The sequence below is a fragment of the Drosophila gunungcola genome (genome assembly GCF_025200985.1).
Source record: "Drosophila gunungcola strain Sukarami chromosome 3L unlocalized genomic scaffold, Dgunungcola_SK_2 000005F, whole genome shotgun sequence".
NCBI classification, from domain to species: Eukaryota; Metazoa; Arthropoda; class Insecta; order Diptera; family Drosophilidae; genus Drosophila; species Drosophila gunungcola.
In genome coordinates this window covers 3,708,828-3,736,529 of record NW_026453180.1, presented here as the reverse complement: position 1 = coordinate 3,736,529, position 27,702 = coordinate 3,708,828, and the positions used below count along the sequence as shown (strand labels likewise).

General features: G+C 37.2%; 1 protein-coding gene across 2 annotated transcripts; it reads left to right on the top strand.

Annotated features, from left to right (window-relative positions):
* Nucleotides 1–126: 126 nt before the first annotated feature.
* LOC128259277 (protein sprouty) lies at nt 127–27,354 on the top strand. Of its 2 annotated transcripts, none has more exons than XM_052991577.1 (2): nt 127–408; nt 25,108–27,354. In XM_052991577.1, exon 2 carries the CDS (start codon nt 25,377–25,379, stop codon nt 27,153–27,155), a length of 1,779 nt encoding a protein of 592 aa, XP_052847537.1. In that variant the 5' UTR covers nt 127–408; nt 25,108–25,376; the 3' UTR covers nt 27,156–27,354. The 2 variants fall into 2 exon arrangements, with proteins under 2 accessions (XP_052847537.1, XP_052847536.1); XM_052991576.1 differs by lacking the exon at nt 127–408 and adding an exon at nt 9,795–10,968.
* The last annotated feature ends 348 nt before the right edge of the window (nt 27,355–27,702 follow it).

Sequence of the window (27,702 nt, the reverse complement as noted above, 5' to 3'; positions counted from 1 at the left end):
AGACACAACGCAATTAGCGTTTAACCAGGCGTATGTGTAATATTTAATGCCTACAAGTGAAAGTGTTTTTTGTTTGTTGGTTTTGTAATACTAAACTATCACCCCTTTACATCGGGCAAATAAATAAAAGCTGAGATTGCCATACTTTAATTCGACTCAATTGTGTCATTAATCAATTAACCAAAAGGCAGCTCATCCAGTACAGTTGCCACCAAAAAAACAAAACAACTCAATCAACCCCAAAAAGCAAACAAAAACGAACCGAAGCGAGCAGTGCCGAAACAAACAAACAAACTCTAATCAAATTATCTGCATTATCTGCAATCGAGTCGAATCGAATCGAACGAGCCGAGAAAACTTTTTTAACCAGAGCTCATCCATCAACGAACTTCAACGAACCATCCGCTGGTGAGTAGCTTCCTTGTTGGCCGTCCATCTTTATCAATACAATACACCTTCTTGGGTTCACAAAAAAACACAAAAAATACAATGGCAGTGGTCTTAAATGTCCCCAGTCCTTCGAATTGGCAATTGCAACTTTTGATCTTGACTCTTTGTTTCACTGTCGAGTGCTTATGGTTAAGTGGCCAATGCTCATCAAGCGAAAAGCTATTAAAAATAATGTAACTGCACTGGTTTTAGAAGCAAAGGTTTAAATAAATAAAAAGTATTTCGAAATAATTGCAATATTTATTTTATAAGCTACCTGCTTTTAATAGTATAGCACTTTAAACTGTTGCTAATTAAACACTTAGGCAATTATTTGTATGTCTATTAAATTATGAAACATATTCTTTAAAATTAATCAACAATACCCTCAAAAAATCAATATTGATATAATGACACACTTCACTTAGAAATTAGCTCTAAGCAAAAACAAGCAATAAAAATTTAGATACAAGCCTTAAGCTTATTTTGTTTAAAAGTAAATATTTTTAATATATGTTCAATAACATAATTAATAATAATTAATTTTACCTTATTGGCTTCCTTTGTGAACCTGAATTATTTTAAGCTGTTTCTTTCTATTAAAAATATAAAACAAAAAATGTTTCGCTGGTATACTATTAAAAGTATTTGCCTTAAATGGTTTCTTTTTATGGTTAGTCTTTAAATAACATCTTGAAATTTTTGTTGAAAAGCTATTATCTATAACTGTTTTATTTTCGCTTAACTCAAAGGCAAATCAGAAGCCGTAGCTCTCAAGCTTAAGCTTTTTGGAATGCCATAAATCATTTTCACTGCCCGAAATAAAAAGAAACAACAAATTCGGAGAGGATGAGTGGGGTAAAGTGGATTGAAGAAGGCTCTTAAGTTAATTTAGTACTTTGTGCGCTGTGCCAGATCATTAAAATTATTTGGCGACTTTGAAAAATTCGAAACAGTAGCCCACAAATACCGACAGCTGAACGAATCTCGAAATGAAATTGGTTTGGCTGATGAGCATGGAGTGAAGATGGAGATGGAGATCGTGTTTTCGCCGGCTACCCGCTGCGTTTTCTGCAGATGTGTCTCATAAACATGAATACCCAACCAGCCAGACCCTCCAAATACTTATATATCTTTTTACGAAATTTGTATAATCTGTATGCGAATCATAATGACGCAAAATCCAGATCAGTCTGAAGGCTGAAAGCCGAGACACACTTTTGCCTTTTATGCCAGCTCACACTGAGGCTGAGGCCCGCAAGGAATTTGATGATCTTAACCCATATTAACCACTACTTTTATACAATGAATAATATTTTATTTTAATTTTAAAAAGGTTTTTTTCTTTTCCAGCTTTAAGTTTTTGCTATTAGAGTTTTACTTTATATTGTAAGAAAAGTTTTTCAAACGAATCGAATGTATTTAAATAGCATCAACATTTTTATTTTCATTTTATAAAAAAAGAAAAATTAGATGCTTTTCCTTAAACTGTTTAATATCTTTGACAATTACTATCATTATTATAATTATTATATAGATTAATAACCTGCTTTATTAAATTATTAGATCGAAATAATTTATAAAATATGAGATTAAGATTTCTCTATAAGTCTTCTTTGGATATAGAATTTATATTGTAGATCTGGATACTTTTTAATAATATAAAATAATAATTTCAAAAAGGTATGCTAAAATGATAATTCCTTTTAATAAGGAACTCAACATTAAAACCAAATATTTAAATAATTTTTGAGACATCTTTAGATATATTCAATGCTTAAAATGTGTTATTAGGATATAGGCTTTTTAATACTAACAATTATTTATAAAATAAAATACTAATTTTAAATGGGAATTCTATGAAGATACTCTTTTGGCAGAAATTGGACTTGTTCTGTTTTTTTTAGGAACCTTAGTGGGTTAAGGTTTTCGCTGTATCTGTACCGTTCAATTAGTTATTTTTGGGACTGGCGTTGACCAAGACTAATGCGCACATTTCATGCTGATCGTCGCTGGAATTCCAATTCCCTGCGAGTTAGTTCTCCCTGGGTTTTCGGTTTTCTTTTTTTTTTTGGGTTCTGGGTTGGGATGGGCATTTCGGAGACCTTTTCTTCAGTTCGGTCGCGTAACATAATTGCGTGAATAACTGCGTTAATTTCCCAAAAGACTTGACAGCGGATGTGGCTACTGGTCTGCATTGGTGACTCCTTTTGCCTTCGGCCCTAACCAAAATCAGCAAAAGTTGTACCTTCTGCTTTGCATTGGCATTCCACATCGATCCTCGGTGCCCTGAATTTGTGGCATTTTTAGATGGGTGTGCCAACGTCTTTTTTTGTATTTTTTTTGTATTAATTTTTACTTATTTTTTGTGCCATAAATGGTTTTCGCCGGAGTGTCCAGTTTTTGGCGCATATGGAGCTCCATTTAAGGTGGTTCCGGGGGCTGGGGCTCTTCCAATATAATTATGAATAGGCCAGGTCATGTGGGCACGGACAACTCCCCCGCCTTTTGTGGCCACAACTACTCAAAACCAAAATATGAGCTATGCGTTCCAGTTTCAGCAGTGGGCTTTTCTCACATCTCCACTCGGCCTCTCTATTTCTATAGAGATTTACACCGCTCGAAACCATAAAGTCTTTACAAGTTTGTGAACTATGTTTTTTAATAAAAATAACGATATAAAGTTTGGGTTAAAGTTTTGGATTAGATTTGAGGTAAATCAAAACTAAACTAAAAAAAATAAAACAAAAGAATGCGTTGACTATTAGTTTTATTATTATTGCACAGTTTATGAGTGATTATTTGTATTTCGATTTTGGTTTTACTTAATTTAATAAAATTACTAAATAATGAAAAAAAAAAATTCTAAGAATATAATCGAATTTATATAAAACTGTTATATAAAAAATAAAAGTTTTATTTACAAAGATTTTTTTATTCAACTTTTTTAATTGTAAAAAACGATAAACCTTAGAAATTTTTGACTCACATTTTTATTCAAATATCAATCTGAAAAATATTACAACAAAATGTTCTTTAAAAATATATATTTATTTACTTGTTAAATTGCAGGAAACGATAAGCATAATATATTTGGTCATTAACTTTAGGTTTTATATTACCTAACAGAAAGTTATTATTAACGGCCACATTTTTACTCGAATATTAGTTTGAAAAAATAGTTTTTAAAAATATTTTTTTCTTTTTGTTTGTTTGATTGCAAAAGGCAATAAGCTAGTTTTTTTGTCATTATTGTTAAGACTTTTAGGACACAACAAGAAGTTATTAATAACGGCCTTATTTTTATTTGAAAATTTAGTATTGAAGCTTGAATTCCTTGAAGTTTTATATAGAAAGAGCATTTTAAATATATGAAATTCTCTGAAGTCAGACGTTCAAATTTTTACATAATATTAATGAATACGGTTTTATTTTAAGTTCGTTGCAATCAGAGATATTTTGGTTTTTATAAATAGGTAAGGCCCTTATAAAACTATACAAAATTTATTTAAAAAAAAAACAAATTCAACAGTTTTAAAAGTATGCTTGAGATTAAATTTAATGTAAAGATTTCTTTCAAGCATTTAACTGTTGGATATAATTTAAAATGTTGATAGATAGCCTATTTGTTTTTAATAATTATTTTATTCTCTTCTTAGTTTTATATATAACCCTTTATTTTTTTGAAATGGATGAATTAAATTTTATAAAAATCAGATTCTGGAATTATACCTATTTATATTATATATTTTCTTAAGTGTACTTTCATGCTTTATCGATGGCAACGGAAGCGAGTTGGCGTTGCCGTCGCTATTGCGTTTGTCACAAATTTGTTTAGCTAAAACATTGATAGAGAGAAGACAGAAAAAATAAACACACATTTTAAATAGTTTTTTAGTTTTTCATGTGGGGGTTCCGACGGCATGTGTTAATGATATGCAAAGCTCCGACGGGAGGGAAAGCCGCGGCTTCCACTTTGGTTTTTGGTTTCGAGCCTACTTTGTCCCAATTTGCCCATAATTTAAACATGCATTTATAATTCCTTCTCAGCAAATGTATGGCGTAAAGTTTGACATTTTATGTTGACATTTTCCTGATAACATTTTGGCTTACGTTTCATATTATAATCTATAGCTTCCGTTGGGTAAATTTTAAACAAAGAACTTGAGCAGATTAAATCTTTTGAACAAATTTAAGGAAAACAAATTATGACTAAGAACTGTCATCATTTATTGTGACCTTTCGTGTTCCTACAAAATCGCCGTTTAACATTTAATGCATGGCTTTGTTTTATTATTTCCGCTTTCGTTTCCGCCAAAGATTATTTTAGTTATATATTTTCTGCATAAGTACTTAATAAAAATGAATACTTGTTAAATTTGTTGATTTTATTTTGCTTTTAAGCTGGTGTAATTTTTGAACCATGAAAATTACAAGTTTTTACATAAATACAACATTAAATAGTTTAAACCAATTTTCTAAAAAATAATTTCTTTTTTCTTATGGTATTATTATAAATATTATATATTTTTAAAAAGGTCTTGTAAAAAACATAACCATTTTTAATACAATTAAAAATGTTTATAGATTTTTTTACATCATTCGATTAACCTTTTCAATGAAGCCATCAAACTAATTTCATTCATAACTTCTACATTCTACTTCTTCATTCTACAGAAATCTTTCCAAGGAAATACATTTCCCACAATAATAAATATTTACCTGCGGTGTTATCAATATTGGCAAACAACAAAGACAACGCCAAAACTGTTTGTTGTTTTGCATTTGGTCAAGTCACGAGTTAGCCCCGTGACTCAGGCGACTGATAACTGATAAACCATTATTCTTATCTGTGAGATACAGATACTCGAAATGCTGTTGTTCTGGAGGAAATTTGCTCAGTGCGAAGAAAGTTTCGTTTCTCCTGATTCCAGATGGGGTAGATATTCGATTTACATACGGCCTGGCCCGATTCCCAATTCATCGGGCCATGTTTGGGGGACTACTGGGGAAAACCTGAGCAACTTGCTTCAAATGAGGCGTGTTATGTAAATGTTTCTTTTTTTTCCCATCTCCATTTGATTTTTGCTTAGTTTTTGTGACTAGATCTGGCCAAATGTTGAACGCCCACATAGGAAGGCTGGAATTTTGTCAAGACTTCATTATGGCAGCCAGTGGCGTAGAGTGGATCTTGCAGAAGTTTTTGATCTAAAAAGGGGGTTTTATTTTATCTGTATATTATCTGAAAGATAAGAAGCTTGGGAACTATATGTATATACCTATTATTGGCTTAACATTTAAAATACATTGTATACATTGTGAACCAGATTTTTGCAAATAAATAATTTCGGTTTTTAGCAGGCAAGTAAACATTTTGCGTTGCGATAATTAAACATATATATATATATATATATATATATAATTGACCTTTTGACTTATAAATGCATGCATTTAACTTGGGTTCATAGTGAAAATATTTATTTATTGTAGCTTTGCTAGCTTTGACTTGAAACTTATTCTTACAATCACCTACTCAATTCCTTGATGAGCTATGATGGCCTTAAAAATCGGAAACTAAGCTTTCCTCTTTGATAATTATAACAAAACAAATTTCTTAAATATTTTACGATAAATTTTTTAAGTGTTTTTAATCCCCAAATCGGCAATCGCCACCTACGCCACTGATGCCAGCCAGTCTGCAAAATCTGGTCGAAAAAATGGCCATATACGGTGTATTTTTTCCGTATTGTAACTCTGATTTATGGCGACGACTCGTCTGCGGCGAAGACATCCAGTGAATACCTGCCTTAAGTACTCTTCAATGGAGTTAACTCGACAAAAAATTGCATGCTAACCAATATTCGATGAAAATACTTATATATAATACATGTTATAGGGCAGAAAAAAAACAAACACAAGATGAACAATATATATATTTAATTTGTAAAGTCAATTTTTGTGTTTGCCCACGAGGCCAGCGGCGCAGTCGGCGTCGACGTCGACAGAGCATCGGGCAGACCTCCAATTCCATTCATTATAATCGCGGCCCGTTCATTTCATTCATAAAAAAGACGAAGCGAAACGAAACGAAGCGAAGCCGAACGCCAGGCGAATGTATCTGTATCTGTGAGAGACAGACAGAGAGATAGAGAGAGAGACAGGGAGAGAGAGCACTTGCCATTTCGCCGCAAGTCGAAATGTTCTCTTGAAAAGAGTTGAGAATTGAGATATTTTTATGTGAGCGAGAAATTTGCATGGCAAATACGTGTATCTGTGTATCTGCGCCTATTTGGAATATGCCATTTATTTATTTTGTATTCTACAGATACTACGCCCCATAGTAACCGAAAAAAGGCATTCACTTCCCCGTTGGTTTCTTCTTTCGGGAAAGTTCAAACTTATCTCGGGATTTCAAATCCCAGAGATACTTTACTTTGTTTACTCTTCGATTGGCTTGGCTTATTAGACAACACCCATACCGATTTCATTGTAGTTTATCACATTTTCCTCTCGACGCGTTGAGAAAAATGCTACTGGTTTTTTGAGTTTGAGTTGGAGATTTACAGGCCAGAGTTGTCGAGCTTGAAAACCGCACGCGCCGCTTCAGTTTGGCCGCGACAACTCTGCTCGAGAGCAACAACAACAACAACAACATCAACTTGTGGGGGGAAAACAACAAAAACAACGACAACCAGTCGCGTTGTTGTGTTTGCTTTTTCAACATCATTTACACTCAAGATACACGAGTTGTTGGATTCGTTGGTTTCGTTTTGTGATATGTCAGCAGTTTAGAAATGTTTAGAAACTATTGTTCGGCTAAAGAAATATCAGAAATATGTTTGAATTCTAAGGAAATACATCTTAGTGATACTAAAACATAGTGATATTTTAAAGACATTCAATAATTTAGATGGAATACCTAAAAACAACGTCCGAATCTTCTATAAAAACTGTACCAGGAATTAAAGTTGTGTAAACTTTTTTGTAGATCAAAATTCGTACTAATGTTTGATTTACTGTTTGTTTTGAATGACTTTTGGTCAATGAATTTACCTTTTGGTGTGAATGATTTTCCACCTATGTCTCACCTGAGCCCAGCATTTCCACGCACACACGAACACACGTGGGCACAACATCTTGTGCTTACCTCATGCAACGTACTCACGTCCACACACACCATCTCAGTGGCTGGAAACCCAATCACACACACATGGATGAACATCTTGAGTTGTCCACGCATAGATACAATCCCCCACCCCCCGTTCGACACCACCCCTCCCCCAACTTTCTCCCTGTGTGTGCGTATTTTTCATTCATACAAAGCCAACGCGGCGCAGTTAGCAGCGCAGTCAGCGTTTCTTTTTCATACCTTTTTCTGTTTGGAAAATGAACTCACTATTTACAACGTTTAAAACATATCATTCAGTTTATTGTATTTGTTTTTAAAACAAATACAGTATTTGTTAGATATATTTTTTAAATTCTGGCTGCTACAGTTTGGGTGAAAACTTGCGTGGTGAAAAATTCATTGAGGGAAAAACGCAGATAATATGGAAAATGAGCCGAGAGCCGAGAGGTGATTGGCAAATTGGCGACGGGGAAAATTACCAAGTTTATGCACGCAACGGCCGGAAAAGCGACGACGACAGTACACCCATTCGTGGAAAACTTGTTCGGATCGGGATTCGCCGCGTAGGCAAGTCAGCTGCTTAACCCCATACAGACAATGGTTTTGGGATGACCAAGATCGGGTTGGTGGTCAAGATTTTAATTTAATATTGAAATTGGCATTACCAATCATTTTAGCTCTAAAAAATTGTTGTTTGTATAAAAAAACTCTTTCTTGTTTATCACTAAAACAAATTTATATTTACAACTGCTGGAATGTTAATTTTTTAATTTATTTTTTTAATATTAATCACCTAATTTAAAAGAATAAACCGACTTGTTCTCAAACAAATAAACCAAGAAACAGGTGGAATATTTATTTTTGAGTGTTTCAACCTTTCTTAGAGCTAACTTAACTTAACTTTACTTAACTAACTTAAAAAATTCGAAAAAAATGGTATTTAAAAGCAAAAAAATTCTTAGAGTCTAGAAGGGTTAATGGTGTGTTGAAGGCAGAGGCTGTGGGCAGGGGGGTCGTGGAGGGGCTTGAACATTGCGGGGGGCCCAGCTGTCGCTTGACTTTGCTGTATTTGCTATGGTTTTTGTATTTTTTGTATTTGCCGTATTTCGCTGTTGTTGTGGCTGCCTTTGCCTTTGCCTTTGCTCTGTTGTTTGTTTGCGCAGCGAGCTGTTCGCTGTTTGCATTTAAATTTAAGTGAATGAAAAAGAAACTGGCATGAATTCGCCTCGACCCCCCGCCCCACAGCCCCCTCTCAAAATAAACCCCCCTCGCCACCACCCACCGCTGAAAACGAACGAGCGCGCCTACAAGTTGGCATATTTTCAATTTCCGTTTTTTACACAAACACAAGAAAGCACACAGACACAAAGATAGCCGCGATGGGGGAGGGGTAAGAGGGGAGGGGCTGGTAGTGAGGAAGGGGGCGGGGAATTTGGGGGGCCAGGGGCGGCAACGTCCGGTTGGTTTTTAGTACGAAAAGTCGCTGGTGCTCTCCCTCTCCCGTTCTCTCTTTTTCTCCCTCTCATTCTGTTTCTCCCTCTCTTGATAAAAAGTTTGAGGGGGGCTTTGGGGTGGCGGGGGGGAGCTTGGGGGTCTCCAACTAAGGCCGTTCATCGCCTGCCATGTGCCTTTACAACAAAAAAACCGCTGTATTACATACGAATTCGCCGCCCGAGAGCGAGAGATACTTGCTCTCACATATACATTCGCTGTAGTTTAAGTGTGTGCGTCAGTTCAATTCGCCGCCAGCATTTCCTGTGCTTGTTTTTTAGTCTTATAAAAGGTTTCTAAAGTATTTTAACAAAAAAATAAATTTTAAATGATTTTATATAGTTTTTCCTAAAAATTGTATAGGAAAACTCATGAGTAACCCCTTAAAAACACCCGTAAAACACCCATTCAGCAAATGCTCTCTCACACACACCCGTAACTTATTGAGAATGAAAAATTTCGTTCAATTAAGAGGCGAAAAAAAAGAAAAAAAAGCGACTAGTGATCGCCGGTTGTTAATTCAAATTCGCCGCCTCTCTGAGTTAACAGGGGGGCTCATTTCGAGCAACAGCGCCTTAGCAGCGCGCCCTCTCTCTTTTCGCTCTCCCAAACCTGTTAAGAAACAATAATTTCTGTACTTCTGCCACAAAACGCTGTGTTTTAACACTGCTGTTGGGAAATCGCTCTTTCGGCTGACAGCACTCGGCTCTCACCCAAGTTCCCAACCAGCGGCGGCCCATTTCGCTTCATTTCGCTTCATTTCGCTTCAAAACCTCGTGACGAGCGGTTGCCGCGACTGCCGCGTTCGCTGTCTTTCCGATTTCCTCAAAAACCAAGCCACTTTTGTATCAAACTGCAACATTTTTTTTCGAAGCAACACAAACAATAACCTGTTAAGCAAAACAAAACACTACAAAGCCGCGTTAAACAACCGCATATATATATTTATATATACAACACAACACAACAAGCCGAAAATCACTTGAAAAATATTCTGTGTGTGGTGAAAAGTGAGTGTTTATTTTTGGGAAATAGAAATAGTTTACCAAACCACAATCGCTTCCAATGGAAATCATGTGCCTACAAATGCAAATTGCTATTTGAAAAAAAAGAGAAAAAAGTCCAACTCAAGCCAATCAAATACAAAACGTGTTGGTTAAAAGTCAAATAACAAAAAAAAATAAAATACAAATTCAAATAACAACAGTCTCTCTCTCGCGCACACAAATATTTTTATATATATGTACGTACATATATAAAATTGCATAAAAATATTTTTTACTCAAGACGAGACACACAGATACAGATACATTCGCCGCACACAGGCGACGACGACGTGGCCCCCGCTTTCAGTGTGTTGGTGTATCTGTGTGTGATTGTGCGACGCCAGCAGCGCAGTCGACGTCGCTGCTCCAACAACAACAGCAACAACAACTACTACAGCAGCAGCAGCAGCAGCAGCAGCAACAACAACAGCAACAGCAATAGCAACAACAATATACCACCGCCGGTCGCCAAAGTTGATTATTATTATTTTTTGGCACGCCAAAAATCGCAGCGAATATAAAATAAAACGAGGCTGGGCGAAAAATAATAACAAAATCAAACAACCGTCGCCGGCGTCGTTTTTGTGTTAATTAAATTTACTTTTGTGAATGAAATGCGAAAGAAAGCAAAGCGAAAAATCATCGTTAATAAATGCTAAATAAATCGAGCAGTCGCGATCGCGAGTAAGTCGAATCTAAAGAACCCCCGCTCCAAAACGCCATTGGATTATAACCAAAAATCTTAAGCTACATATTTTGGATACACGACGAAGCAAAAAAAAAAAAAAAGGATTACACAACATAAATTACAGCACACACATTTATGGTGATAAATTACGGAATTTGCACCACGGATTGCTTTTGAAAATCAATGTAAGTTTCGCCCCCACAGCTGCCAAGATATATCCCTCGGATACGTAGATACGTAGATACATAGATACATAGCCGCACTGAAATGCAGCAGCAATTTCAGTTAATCACGTTTTGGCGTCTAACCTTCGGCCAGATGGATTGCCAGGAAATGCACAATTCTTGATAGAAATAATTGGTGTATATGTTTATATTCCATGCAAATATCTGATTAATTTATGACTGCATCGTGACATGTTTTTTCTTTTTTGAAAATAAACATAATTGGTGTTCAGCGTTTAGGAAGAAATATAAAGCATCACAAGCACTAACAGATCTTCAAAAATCGGGAAGCAATATACAAATATTTCAGATGCTTTTGAATATTTTATGATTAGGTACTACTACTTGAATTTAAAAAATTAATAGATGCTTAAATCTAACAGAAATAAATAAAAAAACTGTTAACTATAAGGTAAACTGATCTTTCGTTTATGAATATTATTTTATAACACATAGTTTCTGTTCCACAGTTAACAATCTTCATGCTTATAAATAAAACAAAATTTTATTTTGATTCTTCATCTCTAAAACGTAATCTGTTATATAGTTGGACAAATTGATTGCTTTTCCTTCTTTCATATATATTTTGCGCACTACAAATCATACTGCCCTCTAGAATTTCATTGAAGAATACAAAACATTCTATAGATAGAATCGCTTTGATCTCGCCAGAGAGTGCTAAATATAAATATATATAAATGCATTAACTGTCAAAGTAAAATCAAATAAATTTTCCTGTTTTTTATTTGATATATTTTTTTTCGCGTCTGCTCCGAACAAAATGTTTAACTGACATTTCAAGTTGTTTGTTTGTCTGGCCTCGTCTCCCATCAGTATTCGGTATTTACTGATCGCACCAGACAGATAATCCCCCCAACACACTCGCATACAGGAGAATATCAGTAGTATCACTTTTTATTGAATATAAATTGCTCTCCAAATCAATTCGATTCGGCTTGCATCTGCGGAGAAATTCAGAAATTCTAGAACATGAATTTATAAAGTTGTTTCATTGTTGCCCAGCGATCGACTGATAATGGCCAGTCGATCCGATTCGATCCGATCTGGCGATTTAAACGATCCGACGAACCAACGATCCAGAGATCGATCGATCACAGAGAATTCCATTCACAAATCAGTCGACTGACGACTGACTTTAGCTAAACCCTTCTAATCAGTTGCCCACTTTTTCTTTGTACACTTTTTGTTTTGATGTGATGTGATGTGATGTGATGTGTGTTGTGCTGTGTTGTGTTGTGTGGCAAACCTTTGGACACTTGAGCCTGTTTTTCTACTCTATTTTTAAACACATTTTCGATGGGTTTCGATTTGGTTTTAATCTAGCCAAGCCAAAGAGTGTGTGAGGTGAGGTGAGGCAGTTTCGTCATCGATGTAGCACTTTTTTGTGGCTCGATAAGAGACCCCCAGAAAGGTATTAGGCTCGTTTTTTCGGGGCTTTGCCTGCTGCTTTTGCTTTCTTTTCACGCTGACACACGCTTAAAAAATCAGGAAAAAAAAGAAGAAAAAGAGGAAGACGGGGAGAGAACTGATAAACCAACGAAAAATATTTAAGTTTATTTACTTTTTGCTGGCTGTTAATTTTTGGGGCTAACGGAAACGAGAGGCAGAATAAATAAAAGAGGCGTAAAAACTTTTCAAGCGATAAGTTAACATTTTTTTGATCGATCGGCCGAGGGTTTTACCAATTTTCAATTGAATTAAGTGGCCTTCTTTTGCGTTTTGCTGTGAGTTCTCTCTCTGTTTTGCTGTTCTGAATTTATGTCATAGCCAAAAATACACAAATACACAAATACAAATTTCATTCATAATGGAAAGAAGGAATTCTCGCGTTTCGTATCTGCCAAAAACATGTGCACACAAACATATCTGAATAAATAAATTAAATGCTTAATTTTTATTAGCTAAATAAACAGCTAGACACACAGATCCACAATGACGTTGATGACGCAGACGGCAAATAGACAGCCAGATAGATGGGAAAGTCGTGAAGGTTTCCGAGATTTCTGAGGCTTCCGAGGGGTATATGCCATATAATATATACTATATACAATTTTGTTGCTCGTCCACAAAACTTTGTAGATCACCTGTAACTTTGTATGGTAGACTCGCGCCGCCTTTAACCAACCTGTGCTGCCAATTCCCGCGCACCTGATTTATAGCAATTCGTCTATATATATATCCATACCATGCATACATCTTCCTCTGTCTTATTCGGGATGTATCAAGAATAGCCAGCAGAAATAAAATTACACGAACAACAGGCGAGGGGCCGAAATGACAGCAAATTAATTGCATTCGCAACACTAAGAATAGATAATCACGAAACAGTTACCAAATGTAAGGCATGGGTATATATTCTATATACTATATGTACTATAAAGTACGCTGCTGACGACAACAACCGACGACATAATTGAAGCAACGGCTCAACTAAACATAGAAAACCAACTGCAAAGTGTTTATTATAATCTATGCATATGAATACCAGAATATATATTAGAACGATGGCAATTTTCACCCCAAGTGACATTTACTGAACTCAAAAAAAGGTATAGAATGGGTTGAGATTTCAGATAGGCTCTATATAGATAGTCATGGCGCATATATAGTAAAGTATCTATAAGATATGTCTGTTGTGCTGTGTTGTGTTGTGCTGCCAGCAAAGCAAAACGCCAAATGACAGCCCAACAAGAACCAAAACCAAAACCAAAACCGAAAACTCAACTCAACTGAACTGAACTGAGAGCAACAACAACAAGCATTTTTATGCCGCAAGCAAACATGTGATTTTCATTATTTTTGTCGTCGCACCGACGCTGAACAAAAAAAAAAAAAACAAATAAAAAAAAAACGCCAGCGAAAAATGGCCTTTTTATTTTTGAAAATTATAATTTTTAAAAATAAATCCCACAACAACAACAACAACCAGTCGGGTGTTTGTTGTGGGGGCCAAACACACAATTGCAATTGAAAGAGCTGACGACTAGTGGATTTATAAAGCGTACGAAGTAAATTCAAAGGGGCTTTGAGCATATAAAACATCTTTTTGGGGTTAATCATTAATTAATGGGTCTACGAAGTAATTACAAAAAGGCTTTAGGCAAATAGGAAAATGATTTTGATGTTGATTCTTTGCGTTTATATTTTTTGTGTAACTAAGTTTGACTGAATTGTTTAGTGAAGTATATACATTTAAAGGGATTATGACTTTGATGCAATTAAGTATTTTGTAAATTTTGGATTTTATATTTTATTTATTTTATTTTATATGTATATATATATAGATACATATTCATAAAAGTATTCCGAAAAAGTAAATTACAAAAATATTTGTTCTACACACTTTAATAAGAAATATAGTTCAATAAAGTTAATTAAAAAATAAACCAATACTTATTATAGATCTATTGGTATTACTAAAAAAAACAATAATTCTAATGAAGGTTTAAAGACTTTGGCTTTGCCCTACACTCTATCCCTGCAAATAATTTGCGATTTGATTACTATTACTATTTTTGCACAATTCCTCTTGTATATTCCCCTCGTTTAAGCTCTTTTCCATGGCTCTAACTACGTTTTGAGGCTTTCCTGGAAAATCTTGTCCATTAGCAAACTAAGACAATAACTGCACCCCCTTTTTGTTCATGGGCGTGGGGAAGGAGGGGCGTTTCCAGATCAGCCCACGCTCACTTCCGTTTATTTAGTTTGAAAACGAGGGTTCTGTTGACCACCCAAGAGGCGAGGCGGTGGTCGAGCAACGCATACAAAACGCTCATTAATCGAGCGTCTTTAGAAATGGCCTAAACACACAGGCACAGCTCGCTATAAATATATATAGATATCCAACCATCGGTATATATCCGACTATATGTGTGCGCAGCTAGCAAAAACAAATCGTTGGCCCATAGAATTGTCGTCAATGAATGGCTGACGCCGACAGCCCATGATAAAGCCAAAGATGTTGATGATGAACATGCTGATGATGATGATGATGATTATGATGATGCACAGAGCAGTCAGCATGGATATAGTGAGCTAAAGATGACATTCTTGTGGGGAATGGGTGGCGGCGGGCGGTAACTGCTTATGACAGCCCTTTGAATTGGACTGGCAACTCGTAATGCAATTGCTTGGGCGTGACCTTTGCCACCAGCAGGTGACAACTTGGACACGTCCAAACAAATGCGAAATGCTGCACTCACCCTTCGTCCTTATCCTCACTTCATATGCAAAGTCTGCACGAGTGCACCGAGAAAAAAAATAGTTGATAACAGAAAATCATTGAATATAATGATCTTTAGAAATTGAGTGACTTTGGAATTTATTTTCAGAATTTAGTAATTGTTAATAACAAGATAGACTTCATAACTAAACATAGCTCTTTCCATTTTTAGAATTTAAAAACAATTTATATACATCCTCAGAAATTGAAAAACTTTCGAATAATACTCGCAGAAACATAGTATTTTAATATTTAATAATAGAATTAAAACATTAATTTTTCAGTCTCAGGAAATTGGAGGAATATTAAAATAATATTTTCAGAAACAAACATAGCTTTTCCTGTTCATAGAATTTAATAAAAGACAATTTAAAGTAAAACTTATAGAAATAATAATTGCTCTTAAAATTGTAACATTTAAATAATACTTTTAAGCGGTGTATTCCCAAAGCCATTTAATAAATAAATATTCTACAATATTAAAATTACTTAAAATTAGTTGATAAGGAACTGATTTGATAGTGAAGTGATTAAAAATAACACATCAATTTAAAAACTCTTTACAACGCACATCCGAAATTCCTTTTAAGTAAATTATAAAATGGGTATAATTACCACGCTTTTAAGTCTAACTGGTATGGTTTTTTTAATTTTTCTCCACGTGGGGTCGAAAATAGCTGAGCGAGCGTGGGCCAGAACTTTGTGTGTATTTATTATATCTGCGTGTGAGCGTAGGTGACCTGAAGACGAGCCCACGCAGCCTTCCTTGGAGACCTCAACTGGGTGGAAAACCCATCCCCCAAACCACCCACCCCCCATAAAAACACTTTAAGAGTCAGTTTTCCCCGTCAGTCTTATCTAAAAAAAAAAATTTCAGGTGGGGTAGCGAAGCTCTGGGGATATGGATATTATGCACTACAAGACTCTGGCTTTCCGCTTCTCTTCCCCTTTTTTCCTTTTATTTTTTTTTGTTGTTTTTGTTTTTGTTCGTTGGAAAATCCGTGAGCTAAAAATAGATTTCGGTTGCCACGCTTCGTAGAAAATGAGGAAAATTAGGAGCGAGGCAGACGAGTCAAGTGCGTGTATCTGTGCGGCTTTTGTGGGCGGTTGGGTTGCATTGGGTTGTCTTTTTGCTGGTGTGTCTGGCATTTTGGGGGTGTGTTCGTGACACGAAAAGTTGTGGATTTTAATTGGGGGGAAATTCTTTAAGTTCTGTTATGCAAGAATAGCCCGATTTTGAAGTTATAGTTATAAAATTGAATATGTTCTTAGGATTATATTGTTTTTATTAAGAATATTTTTCGGCAGTACAAATACATATAAAAATATGGCATTAAAATACTCAGCCCCTAACATATATTAAATTTGCTGTTAGAGTTTTGTCACATGTTTTTAACCTGTAGTTATGACATTATCTCTAAATAGCTGATGATATTGATTGATTTTTAATAGGACCTTAGGTTATTCCGTCCAAACTTTATTGCAGTTGTTGAATTTATTACTTTACTATAATATATTTGTACCTTATTATTAAATTGATAAATAAACTGTAGTTAAGACAGTATCTCTAAATAACTGATTTTATTCATTTTTTAATATGTCTTTCGAAACTCATTTGAAGTTGTAACTATTTAAAATTTTAAACTTTTTCAATATATTTCTTCGATATTTTTAAATAGGTTCTCTTGACATCTCTAGCCATTGAGACAAAGTTTCCTGCCAAAGTCACGCACTTTTAGCCTCATTCTTTGATCAACTTTGGCTTTGCCTTCGCGTTTGTGTGGGTGAGTGGGTGGCTGGGTGGTTGGGCGGTTGTATGCTTCCATTTTTTTTGGGAAGATGTGTATATGTGTTTGTGTCTGATTCTGTGTTGATTCACATTAGGGCGGGTCAGGTTGTTTACATTGCCTTCTCGCCAATTTGGACTTTCTCTTTCTTTTTTCGGGAAGTTGAGGGGCGTTGGAGGCTTGAGAAAATTCGGGTGGTTTTTGCGGGCCTATTGGGGACCCAATTGTTGTTGCTATTTCGGGGCAAGGACTCTATAAATAGCAGGGAAATTTATATAGCAGACACAGAGACAGACAACCTGGCATTCGTTGTCTGTGTGTGTGTGTGTGTGTGTGCGTGTTCCATTGACGTCATCACCAGCATGTCATGAGTTTGCTGTGCAATTCTTATTATTTATTTAGTCTTCTTTTTTTGGGCCAACCCAATGAGTGTTGTCTGTGTGTGTGTGTGTGTGTGTGTGTGTGTGAGAGAGTGTCGCTCTCACAGATACTCACCAACACTCAGGCACTCGGCCAGCTGTCGCCTGTGTGTGGGCGTTTGCGCGTGTAAGGATGTGAGCGGAATTTTTGAATAGAACACGCAAATTAGATATAGAAAATTATGTGTATGCTCTATGCTCATGGCTCTATTAGTGTGCCTGTGCCTTTTTGCCCTGCCTTCATGATACATGGTACATTGTACATTGTACATTGTACATTGTGTGTTATATTCAGCATTCCCCGCTTTTCACGTTGAGAGGGTTGGGCCACAATGTCTAGCAAAGTGTGGGCGTTGCTCGGGGATCCGGGAGTTGGAGGTTGGTTCACGGGTTTCTATGGTATCATCGTATCTAGATATCGCCGGCAGGAAGGTAACTGTATTATCATGTCGAAATTATAATGCCAGACGAAAGGAGGGAGGCTCCACTGCGTGGGAAAACTTAAAGAGTTGTGGAAAACCGACTTCCAAAGCAGTAGCTTCAAAATGTGCTCTCCAGTTTGATTAACTAAAAAATTACAACCTATTTATAACATTCACTGTTAATAATCAAATATAAAGTTTTGCATAAAAACTAAATCCTATTTAAACGATGCTTTTATATTTATTTGTTTTTGTTGATTTGTAGTGTACTAATAAACTTCTGAGAATTCGCATTAATTTAAAAATAATTTAATATTGTACATCACATAAGATCTAAACAATATTTGACAGTTAAAAAAGTTTTTAAGGTCAGTAGGTTTTGGATTAAAAATGAAAATGGCTTAAAATTGTATAAAAAATAAGTTTAATTTTATTCCTAACATAAATTTGTATTTAGGTTGAAACTTATTTTTAAACCACAAAAATCTCAAGTTTTAGCCCAAAGCAAAGAAAACAGTCTTTTTCGAAGCATAAACATAACATTTAGGTGAAGTTTTTTGTTTTCGTTTTCATAATCTGATTTCGTTTGCCAGACGAAAAGCAAATAAATCATCCCACATATCATTCCCTGGCAATGAAGCAACCGATCATTCAGTTCAGTCTGTTCTGTTATAATACCCCATTTACTATGCGAGTGCACCTTTTTCAAGAATGAACCGAATGCAGGCGATTGAGAATTATAGTACAACAAAGGAGGACGGGCAAAAAATAAAAAAAGAAATAGAAATAGAAATCCAAAATGAAAGGAGAGCAATCACCCAAAGAGTGAGACGGCTAGATAAGGAAAAACAACCTAACCGTTGAGAAAAAAAAAGAGAAAATTTTTCACAATGAAACATAGAAAACATCTGTTGGATGTGGATGTGGATGATTTTCTATAAGGCTGAGCGACGAGAACTGGTGGAGTGGAATCTCAATCTCTTTGGACCGATGTTGCTGCTGTTGCAATAGTGTTGCTGCTGCTGCTGCTGCTGCTGCTGTTGCAGACAAAAGGTGCAACAACAATGGAACACCACTTACGCACAGTGGAAATAAGTAAGGCAGAATGGCAGGGTAACACATGTTGCAGCTTCCTTTTTGGCTGCCACTTAACTGCAACTCACTTCAGTCATAATGGTACAACAACAACTTCAACTACAACTACAACTACAACTACAACTACAACTTGTGGTGTAGAATTCTACCTGAAATCTACCTACTTTACGCACACACAATCATTATTCCCATTCGAAATATTCGGGATGCTGGAGTCTAGAGAAAACACAGATCGTGTGGCACGGAGACAATCAGCCCGAGAAAATCTTAAGGTCGATCACTTGTAGTTTATGGGCTTCTTCTTCTTCTTCTTCATCTTCTTCTGCTGCCTCTTCTTCGCGTTCTCCAGACCTATAGACCAGATCAAACCAGACCAGACAACAGAACAGACCAGCATTGTAAACCCAGAGAAATGTGAGGGGGGAGAAGAGTTGAGCAGCCTCGGGGAACTAGTTCTCATCTAAAATTGTTTATTTGTTTTATTACACATGCTACCTATTACATCAGAAACCATATTGCATATGATATCTTATTATAGTTCAAGTATTTAACTGGCAGATAAATTGAGTAACTTTATAATAAACTCAAGTAGCTTCGGGATACTAGTTTGTTTGCTATAAGATCTTGTTTAAAGTCGTTTATTTCCCTACTACGTTTTAAACTTTTACGATTGCAATATCTTAACTTACTGAAATTGTGGGTTAACGTTATTCCTTATCTTAATTACACATTTTTTAGATTATTTTCTCAATTAATTTTATTAAAATATTAAAATTATAAAAAGTAACTGTTAAACTGGTTAACTTGCTAGGAGTTTCAAGTAAACTTACAACTATATATGTTTGTTTTGATAATTAAATGTTGTTGTATAATATTATAGAGGGAATCAAACTAGTATTATTATTCTCGTCTTCTGAGAAATTATAGTGGTTCTAAAATATTTATAGTAGCCAATATAAAGCTTAACTTGTAGTAAAAGCTACAGCTTTTCTTTAAAATAGGAAACGTTTTATGAAAGCCATGCTTTGTTTAAAGTAGTGTACCATTACATTTGTTTATAATGATTTACTTTCAGTATTAGCAATATAGTATTTCCTACGAATAGGTATCCTAATAATAGACATACAATTTTTCAGAACCAGTTTACAATATTCGACATGTTCTAAGGAACTTAAAGTATTCCTTGTATATGAAAATAAACTTTGAGGAAAAGCCATATAGTTTTTCTTAAAAACAGGTAACCCAATAATGGAGCTACAGTTTTCCCGAACCAGTTCCCATATCGGCGACATCTCTGAACACTCCACCTCCAGTCTGGGCCTCCGGTTTGATGCCATCTTCTTGGCTCAGCTCATTTGTTGGTGATTTGATCTTTTGCCTCTTCTCGGCTTCTTCTGCTCCCCTCGAGAAACCCCCACTCCGCCGATCTCGACCAGAGTTGGCTTCAATGATTTCTACAAAAATTAAAGGAAAACCCAAACCGAACCAGACACAAGAATGAACATAATCATCATTATGATAATTATCATTCAGGCCGACTTTTGAGTATACTAGTCAGTATTTGAGTATGTATGCGTGTGTGCCTTCATTAACACACACTTTCGAGCCCTTTGCCACATGTGCTGTTCATTTGCTTTGAAAACTATTAGCTGATGTTGCTGCTGTGCTGTTGCTGTTGCTGCTGCAGTTGCTGTTGCTGTTGCTGCTGCTGCTGCTGTGGCTGCAACATATGGTCGGTTGGGCATTTAAATAGTTTAATGATCTGTGCTCTGTGACTGGGTTGTGTCGCTGTTGTTCTTGTTGTTGTTGTTGTCGTGGCAGCAGCATCAGCATCAGCAACAGCAACAACAACAGCAGCAACATTAAGCGATTCCCGTTTCAATTTCAGTTTTCTCATTCGCGTTTTGTTCCCTCCGAGTTGAGTTGAGTTGAGTTGAGTTGAGTTGCCTGCAGTCATTAGCGTTTCCTGTGTAGGTTTTTCATCTGTCGCTCTTCGCATTTTATTTATCTACTCATGTGTGTCTGCCCTCGAAGCGTGTGTATCCGCACAAACTGCATATATTTAGCAGGAGATCGGAAACCATATTTTTAAAACCGGAGCCCAAAAGGGAGATTTTAAATTCAGCATAAAAAACAAAAAACAAAGGCATTACTCCTAAATAGTTTGATTAGAACCGGTAGATTTAAAATTTAGCACTAAACCAAAAAAAATTCAATATTTTTGATAAAAACCTATCATTGCTTAGTGCATTTATTGCTAATTTCAATGTCATCATGATAAATACAATTTACCTAGAAAAAACACAAAAATTTCCAATTTGCGATTACAATTTTATAACAATGCTTCTACTTTGAATGTAAGAATTTACCGACAAGATATTTCCAGTTTTTCTATACCAGTACTTGACACAAAATCTGAATGGGAGCAAAAAATTAAACATTTTTTACACATTAAGTTTAATGCACGTTTTTCAGACATGATAAAATGAATTGCAAGTCGTACTTTTTGTAACGTCAATGCTGACAATTCCAAAAATGGGTCAGTTAACACTAAATCAGCATTAAAATAAACTAAACCATAGTAGGCGTAATGAAAAGCTCATTAAAGCTCCCTAGAAATATTTTAAATTTGTATTTTAATTTCTTTTTTATGCCTTTTACTTTTGCATTTCAGTATATTTTCTTATATATTCCATCTAAAATATCCTAACAAAAAAAATACAAAATAAATAATTTCTTTAGTAAACAATTTAAATATCTTAGCTAAGTTAAGCTAAAATAAATTATAGGTAGCTGAATCTTTTTATTTAAATTTCACTGAAAAATGCCTATTGAAGCTGCAATTAATTTTCCCTTATTTCTGTTGTTTTTTGTTTAAAATTTAATTGGGTCATGCTGGCATTACTCGTTGGGCAATAACTTTTATTAATTCATTTGACAATTGGAACGGTAAACGTAGCCGCTGATAAGGCAAAAGATCGGACATCTCGTTCGCCAGAAACATTATTCGCCGGCTTATTAACCAGAATGGCAGCGAAAAAACCTGTTTGCATTTGATTTTTGCCAGAGTTTATTTTTATATAAAAACGCTTTGCTTTGTGTTGTTGTTGCTGGGCTATCCGCCTGCCTTAAATAATTTTATTTAAATCGCAACTGGCAGTGACACTTGTTTGTGCAAACAACCAACCAAACAAGCAAACAAGCAAACAAACAAACGCAAACCAACAAAGGCGAATCTCTTCGAATCGTTTGAATGAATTTGCCCGGCGACAAAGACCTTCAGCCCCCCGTCGTATTTTCACTTATTAATGAAAACGTTTCAAATGCCACATTTCACATTTCGTGCGCCATTGAATCACACTCTCTGCCAGCGAAATAATTTATTTTTTATTCAGGCACTGCCGTTGCTGTGATCCAAGGTCAAAGTTTGCTTAACGTTAACGTTAAAACGTAAAAAAAAAGAAAACAACGAGGTAAAAGAATTTTAGCGCAATTAAAAATAATCGAGTGAACGCAAAAAAAACAACAAATTTGTTTGTATTCTATCTGCTGTGCCCAATTAATTTAAGAATGAAATCGAAATCTTGGCATTACTTTCGGGTGTGCGTCAAACGTTGTATGATGTTTATTTATTTTTTATTGAGCAATTTGAATATGTTTTTTATGGCCGCATTTACACCTTTTAATTGGAATTTTACTGGCTCAAATTTATGGATAATTAAGAACTCAACTTCGATTTGGAACACAATTCATTGGACTATATCTATAACTATAACATCAAAGCCTTTGCCTTTGCCTTTGCCCCTTAAATTCATTCTCAAAAAAGCTTAAAAATAGTTTACTACCTAGAATTTTGTATATCAAAGAACGAAAAAAATTGAAATGACGCTTACAGTTCTCTACACACCCGCTCCTTCGAAAAAGTCGATTGCCAAATATATAAAGAGGAGGGACCTGTGCCGCGATTTTCTTATTGGCAATCAGTGGCGATCTGCCACTGCCACAACCCAAAAAAAAAGAGCTCCACGACGTGTGTTTTCGTTGGTTTTCTATTTTGTTTTCCCCAATTGTGATCATTCTCGAAAATTGTTTTTGAGTACCGGACATGACGTCAATAAGTGGGCGTTTGTGTTAATTTTTATACCCCCCGAAAAGCACACACTCGACCCACTCGCATACCTATAGTATAGTCTATATGTGTATATTTATTTCTTTTCGGGCGGAGAAATATTCGTTGGCGCTAAAAACCAATTTTATGCGGCACAATAATAATAATAATTCGTTGGGCTTTTTATCGCCAGATATAGGCGCACATATAGATGGGGTCACAATAATAGTGGCAACCGGCAAATGTAAAAAAAAAGAAACATTTGTGAAAAGAATACAAAAAAAAAGATTTTGTTTTATTCTAATGTCTTTATTTGCCAAGTTTGCCTTTTTGTTTGTCCTTTTTGGCTTTTCTAAAATGGAAAATATTTAGAAAGAATTTCATAAAAAAAAGAAAAATTATTTTTAATAAAATTATTAAAATTGCAAAAAATAATTGTTGTAACTGAAACTTTGAAATATAATTGTCTTACTATTTTTAATGGTAATGTGATTATTGCCAATATCGCTTGATAGTTTTGCATACTGCTGTTCGTTTGGCTGGCTCTTTTGTTAATTTTTATGGAACAGAGACGCCATTTATTAATTTCCTGTATTTCCTTATTTGCCAGGGGCCACCTCGTGCCTTGCCTTTAATTATGTGTAAACAAATATTTATCTAAACGCGACGTCTGGCGGGCGGCTTTTCGCATTTCGATCTTCCCTGGGCGATCGCATTACTCATACGCCGCGTTGACCAGATTTACTGCTGCATCGCTATAAAATCGGAAAGAACATGCCATAAAAATACAGTTGTTTTGCCATAAAAATGTTTTATTTCGCGATCGCGATTGTGCCATAATTAACATGATCATCATCAAAAGCCGAAATATGTACCCAGTCAAAGTTCAATTAGCATTATATTCTTTATTCATACGCTTCGTTCTTCGCCCTCGATTGGTACTTACTATATATACATATGAATTTATATATATATGCAAATGAATCGGGAATCGAGACTCTCAATCTCATTCTCATTCTGAATACGAATCGCTAATTTCCTTTTGATATGCCAAATCGAACAATTATGAAAGTTATTCCCATTTGTTTTTATGGCCCTACGTAATACGTGGCGGAGCGGAAATAAGTGAAAAGCGAGAATGGAATTCTGAATTTGAATATTGCGGACGAATCGGATCGGATCGGATCGGATCTGATAGGCGGGGTGAAAGCAATTAAGGCAGATAATGGGGGTTAGCGGTGTCGAGGGCGGCACATTCGTTTGTATTCGTTTGGATCCCAAAAAAATACTACTACTACTCGACTCCAGCATAAATAAGCAATTTGATCTTTAACATTTAGCAGTAGGGCCAAGCCCAGTTTCCCTAGAAACTAGAAACTACGAGCCACAATCTCCGAAACATCATGTCCCGCCGATTCGAGTGAACCCGAAAGCATTATGAACCGCAATAATAATAATCATAAAGCCAGTGTGTTGTTGCCCTATGATGTTTACATAAAAATACCAAAAAAAAAACAAAAAACAAAATAAATGAATAAGAAACCGCCTTTATCTGTACATATATAAATGTGACGGGGCGACCTTCTCTCACTTTTTTGGTTTCCTAGCTGCGGAATTAATTACAAACATTAAGAAAAGTTCACTTCTTCTTCTGGCCATTTAATCCAAACAAAAGCATCTGGCACTTTGGACCCAAGGGGCACGCCTCGTGCTGGCTGGACTATTTTACTATTTCTACTATTTCTGGGCTCTTATTTATTTTGTGTTTATCCATAAGCTCGGCGAACCCATCTACGTGCCATTTTTGTGGCTGCGGAAAACTGCAAAATCAATTCGTGGCGTTCTTGCATTTTCTTTCGGGGTCGATAAATAAACGTGGATTACTTTTAGGAGATTTTTTTACTAGTTGTGTTTTCTAAAAAAAATGAAAACGGTTTAAAAATAGGCAATTTTTTTTTAATATTATTTACATTAAAAGCAGTACCAATTTCCCTACTAATTTGCCGTGTTTTTCCCTCCTTTACAGAAAGCAATCGCTGCATTCAGCTGTCTGAATCTGCGAAAGGATGAAGGCAGACCGAGCTGAGTCCGGGCGCAGCAACTACGATCGGCGGCATTGAGGATCGCGGATCCGGATCCGGAGGTGGAGGTGCGTTCTCGATTCCGAGGTGGAGCGAGGAGCGTGGAGCGTGGAGCGTGGAGCAGCGGAGGAGCCGGAGGAGTGGAGCAGTGGAGCAGTGGAGCAGTGGAGGAGTGCAGCTGGGGGAGGAGGAGGAGTCCTGGTTACAACACTACATGGATCGCAGAAATGGCGGCGATCCCTTGGCGCCACCCCGGCCCCCGAAGTTATTACCCCGTGTGCATCGACCAAGGGCGCCGGAGCCGACATTGAGTGGCGTCGTACAAGGAGTGGGTGCATCATCATCAGCAGCAGCAGCAGCGACAACAATCCATAACAACAATTCACAGCAGCAACAACTTAGTATTACCGCGAGCAACAACAGCAACCACAACAACAATAACAATAACAATAACAACAATACGATATCGATAATACCCGCATCGGCGGACTTCGACGACTATCAGATCCACCACTTGACCTTCCTGCCGCAACGTCCCAGCAGTCTGAGCCGCAACAGCAGCACGGCCTCCTCGACGACGGGCATCAGTTCGGGATCGGTGTCTGGTTCCAGTTCGAGTTTCACGCGAAGACGACCGCCGGCACCTGCTCCGCTGCTGGTCAGCAACAACAGCAGCAGCCTAAACAACAACTTCCTTAGTCATTTCCAAAGCGCTGAGCCGGCGAGCAACGCCCTGGGCCAGCCGCCCGCCTCTCCCGTCACACTGGCTCAACCGCGACCCGAATCCGAAAGGCTAACCAACGAGTATGTGGACACGCCGCTGCAACATGCGACGCGGTCGCAGCATCCGGCTGGCCAGCAGGATAATGGCCAGACAACCACCCACCATCTATTGCTGCTGCCGCAGAGGAACCAGCACCTGCAGCAGCAGCTGCAGCAACAGCAACTCCTGCAGCAACATCAGCAGCAACAGCAGCACCAGCAACAGCAGCACCAGCAACAGCAGCACCAGCAACAACACCTGCAGCAAAATGCAACGCGACTGGCGACGACGACGCAGGCGACGTCCCTTGGAAGCGACCACACCGACGGCTTACTACATTCGCACCTGCACACTAGCCCTAAAGCACCGCCACCACCACTACCCGCCTCGAAGCAGCCACCCAGATTGGGTTTGGGATTGGGTCTGAACCAGCCCATCATCACCAAACAGCCGGGTGTGGCCGCGCAAAAGGAGCACATGCATGCGTTAGAGGAACTACTCCAGAACGGAGGTGGAGTGTCCGGCAGCGGGGGACCCCTGGTGATGGCCGGCGATCCCAGCCTGCTCAACCCCAATCCCATAGTGTGTCCCCGTTGCGGACGCTGCCGCTGCGAGCAGTGCCAGAGCCCCCGGCCCTTGCCACAGACATGGGTGTGCAACCAGACGTGCCTGTGCAGTGCCGAGTCGGTCATCGATTACGCCAGTTGTCTGTGCTGTGCCAAGGCCCTGTTCTACCACTGTGCCCGGGACAACGACCTGGACTGCGACGATGGCAACGGCACGCCCTGCGTGGACAATCCCTGCTCCTGTGGACCCTACAAGCGGACGCAGCGATGGGGCTGGCTGGGAGCCCTCTCCATCTTCCTGCCCTGCCTGTGGTTCTACTGGCCCATGCGGGGTTGCATGAAGCTGTGCGAGAAGTGCTACGGCCGGTTCGCGGGCCGAGGATGCCGCTGTCAGGGCATCGGTGGCGGCGGCGGTGGGGCAACAACGGGAGGAGCCAACGGCATTGGGTCCACCAGCAGCATGCTGCCCATAGTGCCCCTGGCCATCAATGGCAGCAATCTGGGCGGCAACGGGGTGAGCCTCTCCGGCGGAGCGACGGACGGCGGACTCGGCCAGACCAATGGCAAGGCCATGGAGCACGGATGCAGTGCCGCCAGGAGCATACTGCGCAAGGGGGATCTCACGCCGGAGAAGCGACTGCTGGACTCCAGTCCCGACTACTAAGTTGAGCCACGTTTTGTGCCCGGTTTTTCCACGAGCAAAAATCACCAAAGCACAATAAGGCAAACCTAAAGAACATCGAGGACATATACACCCCCATATATATATATATATATGTATATATATACGGAAAATATTTAATATATGATTTAAAAAAGAGAGGATACATAAAAAAGAGGAAGGAAAGATAGAAAAGAAAGAAGAAAGAAGAAAGAAAGAAAGAAAAATTAAATAACCAAAGACTGCAAACAGATAATTATTAATTATTAGAAATGTTATTTAAAAAATAATTTTTTGCTTAAAACAAAAACAAAACGAGTGGCGAAAGAGTGGAAAAACGAGGAAAAACTGACGAAACGAATGCGATTAGGAATTATTTTTCGAACGATTTTTTGCATTATTTGATTTTGTTTTACTTCAGTTCAATGTTCAATCTCTAAGTCAAATTCTTACTTTATAAACATAAAATAGTTGTATGCAAATAATTCCAATTAATTTTCCACGAATGTAAAGTAAACCGGGCGAAAGTTTTTTTTATTATTATTTTCAT

What these genes read in the sequence shown, in the direction of transcription:
- LOC128259277 (XM_052991577.1), top strand. Translation starts at nt 25,377, where the DNA reads ATGGATCGCAGAAATGGCGGCGATCCCTTGGCGCCACCCCGGCCCCCG.